Source organism: Typha angustifolia, chromosome 11 (assembly GCF_048772165.1).
Source record: "Typha angustifolia cultivar Huaian chromosome 11, ASM4877216v1, whole genome shotgun sequence".
Lineage (NCBI taxonomy): Eukaryota > Viridiplantae > Streptophyta > Magnoliopsida > Poales > Typhaceae > Typha > Typha angustifolia.
This window is the reverse complement of record NC_133249.1, coordinates 1,340,813-1,351,461: the sequence shown is the minus strand read 5'-3', so window position 1 is coordinate 1,351,461 and position 10,649 is coordinate 1,340,813. Positions and strand designations below refer to the sequence as shown.

Below are 10,649 nucleotides of genomic sequence, written 5' to 3'. Positions count from 1 at the left end.
TATACCAACTCAACGTTAGCCATTATTTCTTATGAATAAAAGTTATCCCGTAAATTAAAAGCCCTTAGTTTTTTAGGATCATATTAACTGGTTTGAGGATCACCACAACAAGAGGTGGATAATTGGATTAAATTGTCCCTAATACTTAACTTTTTCCTGGACAGCATTCCAGCTTATATAATAAACATAATTTCCTTCATATGATAGATTACCACATGGTCCACATCAAGCGAATTCATTGCTGCTTAATTTGTTTAATTCCGAAACAAACATTTATTAGTACGCGGATCAACATACGAGCGCCTTAATACTACTTCATCTGATCCTTTGCTCAAACTCCAAAAGCGCCTTATAAGATGACCCCCCTTCACTGGTCGCCTCCTTCGCCTTCTCTTTGAGCTCCTTCACCCTCTCTCTAATCACACTCCCTTCCTCCGATTCCATCAACCACCTTATCTTCTTCTCCACCTCTTCGGCCTTCACCAAATCCTCATCGTACCCCTCGATCTCTATTCCCACCCTTATCTCCTCCACCAGGGATACCTTATTCAACCTCTGCTCCGCGTACAATGGCCAGCATATCAATGGCACCCCGGCCACGATCCCCTCCAGTGTCGAGTTCCAACCGCAGTGCGTCACGAACCCTCCGACCGCCACGTGTCCCAGCACCTCCACCTGTGGTGCCCACGACTTGACCACGAAACCCCTCTCCCTGGTCCGCTCCAGGAACCCTTCGGGGAGCAGCGAGTCCAAGTCGGGTTCGGGTGTCGGCTCGAACCGCTTTGCCGGATCCGGGTTCTTCGGTGACCGCACCGCCCAGAGGAACCTCTGGCCGCTGTTCTCCAATCCGGTGGCCATCTCCTTGGTCTGCTCTGCGGAGAACGATCCCATGCTCCCGAAGCAGAGAAAGACGACGCTCCCATTTGGCTGGGTATCCAACCAGGTGAGACACTCGTGCTTCTCTCCTCCTTTCTTTTCACCTCCGGCGATTAACGGGCCGACACAGTAGATATCGGGTGTCGGTCGATTCGGCAGGCAGAGCCCATCTTTTAAAGCTCTCACCGCGTAGGGCTCCAACGACTCGAAGCTATTTACGAGAATTCCATCGGAGTCGGGCAGTTGCGCAAAGTTGGAGTGGACGAGGAGTTTATAGGTTTCGGAATCCCGGTCAGTCATTTCCTTTGGCATATCGGATGCGGGTATTCCCCGGATTCCCGGAAAGTGGATGAGGGTTCTACCCATGTCCTTGAAGCTTGTAGTGGCAGTGGCCTCGAGAACGGGAAGGTGGAGGAAGACGGCGAGGTTGGTGGCGCTGCAGGTGAAGAAGATGTAAGAGGGGATCCCGAGGTCGGAAGCCACTTGGCGAGCATCGCTGCAGAAGAAGTCAAGGACGACGGCGCGGATGGAGGAGGTTTGAGAGAGGGAGACGAGGAAATCTTGCAAGTGGGAGTTGTACAGGCGGATAAGGGAGAAAAAGAGGATGAGTCCTACGGCGTCGGATGGAGGTGGCACCTGGGGGAGCACGTGGAACGAGATGGTTGGATAAGAGGATAGGAAACGGGAGATGACTTGGGAGAAGGCTATTCCACTGTTAGGGGGCTCGATGGCGAGGACGGTGACGGCGAAGCCATGGCAGAGGAGGTGCTCGGCGAGCTCCACCATGGGGGATAAGTGGCCCACGCCCATTCCTGCGTATAACACTACCGTCTCCTTCGTCGCCATGATTGATCTTTGATGATGGAGTTCAGTGACTAGTGGTAGAAGAATGTGAACAGGGAACGAAAGGTGTGTGTTTATATAAGGCAAGAGGATAAGGTTGTCGAAAGTTTTTTTTTGCTACTAGTCTAGGAGAGTTGCCTCGCAGCGATGTATATTTAGACGTGCTTAGTAAAGTTTTTGACCAAACTAGCCCTCTCATATGCGGCCTTTCATATATTTTATTTATCTAAGTAGACTTCACCTTAAATTTAATATTAAATGCTTCATTGACATTATAATCTTAGATAAAATACTAATAAATTTAGTATTTTATTTTAAAATAAAAATATCAAAAGTTACTTTATAAAATACTTAACTATTCAGTGTTTTATATTTAAACAATATTAAATATTTAAAATATTTTATTAAAAAGTTTTAAAAAATAGATTAAAGTAAAATTTGAAGAAACTCTGATTTATGTTTTTTTTTTTTACAGTTTTAAGCATGATTGGTTTCGGAGAATGATTACACTATTTTAATTTATAGAGCTTTTATAATTTACAACTACACTATTTTAATTGTCAGGTATTTTTGTTTTCAATAAAAATACTTGTCATGTAACACTTTGCTTAAATTAAAAGGTGTTGATACGATCGGCATTTATTTTTGGCTCGTTTAAATGCTTAAGGATGTAAAGCGTTTCCGTAAATAAAATAAAAAATAGGTCTAGTTCTGTCAAAAACTCGTGCTTAGTGCGTTAGATTCTCTCATTGGGGGGAGATAAGCTTCAAAAGCGACATAATTTAATTGATAAAGCGTAAGCCATGACGAAAGGTACTAAAGCGAGATTCAGAATAATTTGACTGAAATATCCCCTAAGTAAAAAAAGGAAAGTATTTAAAGTAGCAATAGTTTAAACCCGGTCTCGACTCAACAGGCTTCGGGTCACGGTTGGGTCGGGCTCAGTTTGGGTTCGAACTAAACTTTAGTCAGAGGAATCCGAGCTGGCTCCAGTCAGGCTTTGAGCTATGGAGTAAGAAAATAATTCAAATATTTTCTCAAAAAATAAAATCATATATACACCTATACCAATTCAATGTTAGCCATTATTTCTTATGAAATAAAAGTTATCCCGTAAATTAAAAACCCCTAGTTTTTTAGGATCATATTAACTGGTTTGAGGATCACCGCAACAAGCGGTGGCGAAAGTTGCATGCATCAAAGCCCGGATATCCCCCACATACGATAAAAATAGAGGATAGCTTTCTCTATTCCATTTCTTTATTCTCTGCTACTCTCTCTATCTTCTTGTTCTCTCTATACGCCAACGTCTAACATGTCAAGAGTATTCTGGATAAGGCTGAGTAGTAGTAAGTACTTCGTCGCGGATAAGATTGCTCAGATACCAAAACCCGAGGCCAGGCCACTCTTACGAACGTCTCATTTAAGAGCATTAATCGGGACTACGTCACGCTCCACAGCGACGTCCTAGTCATCAATCCTTACGGCCATCGGTTTCCAATCTGCGAAGTCTTTCCTACACTCTCAGTAATGCAGGCAGGTTGATGATCATCCTCATCATTTGTTCTATATCTATCTATCTGTGCATATAGTTCAGAGTTAGTTAGAATAATAAAGCTGGTATAATGATAGAGTGGTAGCGTCCGGTGCATCGCCGGACCCGGGATGGATAGCGGCGTCAGGCGAGCAGACGGAGCTGGAGGTGCCGGCCAAGGCGCCGTAGGACTTCTTAAAGATGTGTTCTGAATGTATAGCCATCGCCGTGTTACTGATCGTAGTTTTCATTTCCTTTTCTTTTCATGCAAAAGAAGCGCAGTTCAAAACAACGCCATTGAAATCACTATATTAAATTCAGCTCGTAAGATTAAGCTCATCGAGCTTCGAGCCGAGCTCAAGCCGAAATCAAGCCGGCCTCGTTTACACTTTACACCCTTATTTTGCATTGGGATTGTTCGGATAGGTGAGGTGTTTTTGTGCCATATTTTTTAATAATATATTACCGTATTTTCATTAACAAGTTAACTCATTTGCTATATTCCATAATCAAGTATTGTCTTACCCATCAGTTCTCGCTGTCGGTTCATCTCAACCATCAAAACTGGAGCTCTCTTATTCCACTTCGGCTCTCTTCCTTTCTCTCACACAAAAACGCAAACATGTAACCGCCGCCTCTTCTCCTTCCTCCCGCGTGCTCGCCGCTTCCCACCTCTTCAAACTACGGCTAGGATTAGAGTTAGGGTTCGAAACTTCCGATGAATCCGCAATCCGAACTCGGAATCCCAGAACTCTCCATCGCCTCCTCCTCCTCCTCCTCCCCCGACGACCATTTAGGGTTTTGGAAGTTTATGATCGCCGGATCCGTCGCCGGAATGGTGGAGCACATGGCGATGTTCCCGGTCGACACCCTCAAGACCCGCATGCAAATGCTCGCCTCCTCCTCCCCCCACCACCTCGCGCCGGTCGGCCGCTTCCTCGCCTCGATCGTCCGCTCCGAGGGACCCTCGGGCCTGTACCGCGGCATAGCCGCCATGGGCCTCGGCGCCGGCCCCGCCCACGCCGTCTACTTCACCGTCTATGAGGTCTCCAAGGCCCGCCTCGGCGGCGCAGCCGCCGACGGTCGCCACCACCCGCTCATCCACGCCGCCTCCGGGGTCTTCGCCACCACAGCTAGCGATGCCTTGCTCACGCCGTTGGACGTTGTCAAGCAACGGCTACAATTGAGGAGGAGCCCTTATTTCGGAGTCAAGGATTGCGTCATTAGGATGGTTAGGGAGGAGGGATTCAGGGCGTTCTACAAGTCGTACCCGACGACGGTGCTGATGAACGCGCCGTTCACGGCGGTGCATTTTGCGACTTACGAGGCGGTGAAGAAGGTGCTGAGCGAGATTGCCAAGGAGGAGGTGACTGAGGAGCGGTTACTGGTTCATGTAACCGCCGGCGGGGCAGCCGGGGCTTTGGCGGGCGCGGTTACGACACCGCTGGATGTTGTCAAGACGAGATTGCAGTGCCAGGTATCACACAATTTTTCTATTTGCTGTTAAATTTTTTACTTTTCATTCCTTGTTGAATGATTGAAACTTTGAATGACACGAAACGACTGCATTACCTTGCGATATGAATTCTGATGATTAGCATCGAATATGCAGTTATTCTTTGATTTGTCCAACATCAATTTGATTTCCTTCTGATGGAGCCATGACCCATAAGGTCTCCAACATATTTCGAAAGGTTGGAACAAGAAAATCACCTTTGCAGAAGAAGAGAACGAAAAAGATAATTACTTAAAAAGCAATAATATGCAAAGTTTTGAGCACCAAATTGCATTTTCGGCACATCTGTTTGTCCACTAACCTTCAACCAATTATACTACTTTATATTTATCTAGTGTCTTACAACTTCAATTGCAGGCAATACATTTAGTTGCAAAGTTGTTAGTCGGCAGCTATTATGGAATTCCCACATCGGTTTCCCAGTATTTTTCAATTGAGTTGGATCTGAGCAGTTGAAATTCTTAACCAATTTTGTAGTCTAGAATTCAGTTTGTTGGAACTGCAGTAGTTGGATAGCAACTTTTTTCTAGTTTATGTTGACTCGGAGTCTCGGTATTCTAAAGGACGCAAAGCAACACACATATCCTAATAGATGGTTATTTTAATCCTAGTAATATTGTTATGGTGAATTCTGTTTCTGAATAGAGAATGGAAAAGTGATGCTCATTTGAAGAAATTGGTATGAAGGAATACTATAGGAAGAAAACTTCATCCCTCTGAAATTACATCTGCTTTTATTTCTTTGGCCAATTCTTATAAGAAAAGGTTCCTGCATAGATTGCAGAACACTCTATCGCCATGAGGTCTCTGGCATACTTCTGGAAAAGCTATAAGTCAATTTCAAAATTCTGAATCTAATAGTTCAAGTGAATCCCTAAAAGACCGAGATGTACCTTACATATTCTGCTTAGAGTAATTTATGTTGCTTGACAATTCAAACTTGGTTGGTCTTTTAGAGAATATTTTTCCCATCTACTAATCTCTGAACCAGTTTCTATCTAAAACTATTCTTCTCCTTTTACACTTTCACAACTTGGATACATCAGATCTACGTGCCCAAACTTGAATTACACATGGAAGAATATGCAGTGATTATTTGTAATTCTGACCAAATTACAACTTATACCCTTTGCTGAATCATTTTTTTGTTTTATTGTCTGTGAAATCTGATACATGATGAACATTCTTGAGCTGTTGTTAAAGGCCTATTTAAATTACCACCAAAGCAAGATAGCCTTAAATTTTTCTTCTGAAAATTTAGATATCCTGCAATGCACCTGTCATGTACCTTTTATCTTCTGATACATCAATAGAACTAATCCAGTGTTCATATCAATTTGTTGTGGAGCTCTAATACTTTTTATATACCTTTTGCACTATCTGAATAGAAACCTCCCCTTGTTCCTCTGGTGCATCTCTGCAGGGTGTATGCGGGGCTGATACATTTAGGAGTAGCTCAATTTATAGTGCTATCAAAAAGATAGTTGCAAAAGAGGGTCCTCAAGCTTTGATGCAAGGTCTGAAGCCCAGGGTATTATTCCATGCTCCGGCTGCTGCACTCTGCTGGTCCACGTATGAAGCTATGAAAAGTTTTCTCCAACGCTGTTCTCATGAGGCATAACACCATTGAATCTTGATCTAGAATAGTTTGATGAAATGAACAATATTTTGGCCCTCCTATATAAAACTCCTATTGGACATCAAGCAGTAAGAGACACATTTTTCCTTTTGTGCTGATTGGAAGCTGATGTTCTTGAGAAAGCTAGGCTAACTTCAGGAATTGCTTAAAGATGTCCTGATGTATAATGTATTATTTTCTTGTATTTTTTGGGAGTTGCTAATAATTTGAAAGGCTAAACAAATTTGTTGAATCTTGTTTTATGCCATTCTTTCCATTTAATATATGTGGGTTTCTACTTATTCTGCATCCAAAATCAAATTTAGTGGGTCATACTAACAGAGCAAACAATCCTAATGATGGAGCAAATTTATACATTTGTATAGGAAGATTTAGAAAAAGGCATGATAAGGTTTTGTCATGAGATCACCTCTTTCTCACAAAAAGAGCTGCAACTCTACTGAAAGATCATGGGATATTATTATGGAAAACACAACAGTACTTACACAATTGGTTCTAAACCTTGAGTGCTAAAGACAACAGGATAACTAACTATTGGTTACACCATATTGAAATTATTATGGTATACACACCAGGATAAAACTACCCATCTCAAAAGGCTAATTATATTTTACTGCCTTCTAATTTTAAACCAAATTGCAACGGTTAAATAACGAAACCAATGATGTGAATAACCAAACTTCCCTTACAATTATTGGCACTAATATAAGTTGTTCAATTACCAAACTAATCATACTATCATAATCAAATCGGTTTGTATTTCTGAGATAACTAAGTCTTTTTTTTACATCCCTATAAACGGTTGGCTAATGGTGTTTAAATTTAAAACATACGAGGGTAAATTAGAGTCAGACTAAACCACATAGAGTAAGTTGTAATTTAATACTTGATAGTAAAATGAAAACTATTGTTAACTCACTAGTTTCTTTGTTGAGATCAGATCAACAACTACACAATTATGAAGAAGCAAAATAGCTGGATTAATTTGAACAAAATGGCCATTGGTATAATATTTCCTTTTCTTCTGTAATAATTTTTTGTTACATTTTGTACAGTACAAGGTGCATGTTTTGCCACATTATGCTGCAATAAGTAAAACAGGGTGAGAGAGAGAGAGAGAGAGAGAGAGAGAGAGAGAGAGAGAGAGTTAAGAGGTTATGTTTTCCCTTCGATCTTTATGTAAACCACTGGAACAAGATTAGAACTGAGAGAGGAACTGGATTTGCTTCAGAAGAGGGCTTAGAGCCTCCATCAGCTTCTCGCATGGATGGTTGTGCACTCCCTCGTAAGTCGTGACGACGATGCTCGTGTCCTTCGACAGACGCTGGACTTGCTTCTTGACACTGCAGGTGTGATGCGTGCATCGGTAGTAGCTTCTTCATTCATCCATGTTATTCACATGAGAATAAGATTTCAGATTAAAACTTTGAGCTAGTTTCTTTCTCTCTTTTTTTATTAAGAAAAGTAAAGATTGCAAAAGGCTAAGCTCATGTAAGATGATTTGATCATATACAGATATTATTTATGGCTATAGCTAGTAATATTAGCTAATGATATATACAACCCCATGCTTGCATTTATAATTGGAGATTTACCTGAAATTCTTCAGATACGATGTGAATTTTTTAGGTCTAAAATAAGATGGAGTTTATCTTGAATCGAAGTTTTCTTGATAAGTAGTTAAGAACCCTTTTGGGATCACTAGTCTTTAACCAACTAGCACCTTGACCTTCTTCATATCTCAAGCTAGCTTTTGGACAAATCCTTTTATCAAAATTATATGAGACAGCATTAGTTGCTTCCATAGCTTTTAATTTAGTTAGACTCCATATAATTCTCCCACACACTTCAATCGATCAAGCTTTAGTTGAAACTAAATCGTGCGGATCTTGATCAAATTTGACCTCTGATTCAAAGTTTGAACTATTGACATATCAAATTGTTTTCAATTAATATTCTAAATCTTGGTTGCACTAGAACCAGGCTTCATCAATGAATTACTTGTGATCATGAATGCTATAACCTCGACTATGAGTTACTATTTCAACCCAAGCTCGATCAATTTCATCACGATAGTCTCCTAAGGGAACAATCCTGTATAGGATATTTCCATAACTTGATACTATGCATGACCTAATGCAAGAACATAAGTTATCTTCTTCTATTGATAGAGAAATTTAAATATTTGCACCTGGGATATATGCTATTCTTCACAGCCTTCTGGCCATACTTCCTCCACCTGTAACCATCATCAAGGATATCATTAGCACTCCTCGTCTGGAACGCGAACCTCGGCCGGCTGACCTTCTTCAACCTTCCTCCACCCTTGCCTTTCTCCTTACCGCCTCCACCGCTGCTCGTGGCGCAGTTATCTTCACCTTCGCTAGCCTTCTCCGCAGCCTCTAACACCAAACCCTGCGATAGCTGCTGCGGCGCAACCGAGCACGGATACAACAGCGAAGCCCAGTCCATACCACCAAGAGGAGGAGGAGGAGGAGGAGGAGGCTCTTGTTCCTGCTGGTTGGAGAGAGTAAGAGGATAGTTATGAGATGAGCTTGGTGGTAGTGGTGGTGTAAGTGGTAGTGAGAAGTATTGGTGGTGGGGTAGCGGTGCTTCTCCTTCTTCCAAGGGTTCCATCCTACTAATAGCAGAGAACAAAGAAGGTGGAGAACATATATGATTTATAGGGAAGAGAGAGAGAGAGAGAGAGAGAGAGAGAGAGAGAGAGAGAGAGAGAGAGAGAGAGAGTAAGCTCTCGTGGTCAAGATGTAAGTGGAAGGTGAGAGGAAGTTGGGAAGTGTCAACTAAACTAGCCAAGATAAAAGAAGCAAATCTAAGGGAGAGAGAGATAGAAATAGAGATAGAGAGATAGATAGAGATATATAGAGAGAGAACCAACAATATCTCAACTACCTTTCTTTCAGTTCAACTGCCCTGCCCGCTCCCAGCTTCGGAAATCCCAATTTGGGAGTGTAGCGTATCCATCACTAATCCTTAGGTTTGCATCTCAAGTCCCATCTATTTTTCGTTCTCATGCACGCAAGCGTGCAAATAGGCAAGAAATCCAAGTTAATACTCGTAGCTAAGCTAGCTATTCGTAAGGTCAAATCTTGTTTGTGGTCCAAGTAAAGAGTCAATTATCTTAAGTCCGTTACACGTGTGAAATTATTGGGCACTGTCGTACTAATAATTGCTTAAACAAAGAACTTATATTAAGTACTACTGCTTGCTTGGCAATTGGCATATATATATATATATATATATGATGGTCTGATGTATTATGATTTATGCTACGAGAGAATAATGGAGTTTACGTGGAACATAGATAGAGTGACATAGATTACGTGTCTTCCACCTAAAGTCATCGCAGCCATACACGGCTATTACTACAAAATGCATGGGAATATTAATCGCCATCGGTTTGTATTCGTAAACTAGCTGCTTTGGATGTTTGGTAGGGTTAATGATGGCATATGATGGTGACTTATATGGCCCAGGAAAAAAAAGAAAATTAATTTTGTTTTAGGGGATTTTTACTTAATTAATACTAATTTTTTTTAAAATATTATAATGATCATTGAAATCACTGTGCTTTTTAAAAAATTTATCCCGTTAGTTAAATCTAACTAATTGTAATTAAAACATAACTTAGATTTAAAAAAAATGCTATTCAATGTTATACTCAATATCATAGTACAATAAAATATATCTTATTTGACATGATATAAAACTTATTGATAAATATTTTTCACAACTTAAAAAAAAAAAGTGAGAGTATTTTAGTCATTTATAATAATAATAATATGTCAGAAATATTTTATTAAAAATTATATATAATGATAACTTTGAAAGAGTCAAAAGATTTTAATGGCTTTACGATACATCAAAGAATATAATGCAATTATATAATTTTCTTCCAATTAATAGAGAGTAATCATAAGCTAGATGAAGTCTAATGTTCCCTAATACATAAGTTAGGCATATAAACCAATTCTAATAAGGTTATGCCACAAACGATTCAAAAGCCACAATAGGCCAAAGTAAACATTGGTATGAACAAATTTGAGCTCACAAAATTTTGAACATATGAACTTCTGCCGTGAATATAGATAGGTACACTCTTACCATAATAATATAATAGTAACCAATCTTAGAAAAAATAATTTACTATCTCTCTAAGCCTCTTAGAACCGAGACTACTAGCATAACGGTAAGAGGTCCTATGTTTAAAATTATGTGCC

The 10,649-nt window shown here is 40.5% G+C and overlaps 3 protein-coding genes across 3 annotated transcripts; 1 reads left to right on the top strand and 2 right to left on the bottom strand.

Annotated features, from left to right (window-relative positions):
- Nucleotides 1–91: 91 nt before the first annotated feature.
- On the bottom strand, nucleotides 92–1,858 carry LOC140771188 (UDP-glycosyltransferase 88B1-like). Its single transcript, XM_073112625.1, has one exon. The coding sequence runs from the start codon at nucleotides 1,720–1,722 to the stop codon at nucleotides 316–318; it is 1,407 nt and encodes a 468-aa protein (XP_072968726.1). The 5' UTR covers nucleotides 1,723–1,858; the 3' UTR covers nucleotides 92–315.
- Nucleotides 1,859–3,841: 1,983 nt separating this feature from the next.
- Nucleotides 3,842–6,640, top strand: LOC140770264 (uncharacterized). Its single transcript, XM_073111360.1, has 2 exons — nucleotides 3,842–4,730; nucleotides 6,193–6,640. Exons 1-2 carry the CDS (start codon nucleotides 3,972–3,974, stop codon nucleotides 6,388–6,390), a joined length of 957 nt encoding a protein of 318 aa, XP_072967461.1. The 5' UTR covers nucleotides 3,842–3,971; the 3' UTR covers nucleotides 6,391–6,640.
- Nucleotides 6,641–7,387: 747 nt separating this feature from the next.
- On the bottom strand, nucleotides 7,388–9,240 carry LOC140770746 (probable WRKY transcription factor 33). The gene is made up of 2 exons (XM_073112005.1): nucleotides 8,600–9,240; nucleotides 7,388–7,784 (listed from the first exon to the last, which is right to left on the bottom strand). The coding sequence occupies exons 1-2, from the start codon at nucleotides 9,043–9,045 to the stop codon at nucleotides 7,607–7,609; spliced, it is 624 nt and encodes a 207-aa protein (XP_072968106.1). The 5' UTR covers nucleotides 9,046–9,240; the 3' UTR covers nucleotides 7,388–7,606.
- Nucleotides 9,241–10,649: the final 1,409 nt, after the last annotated feature.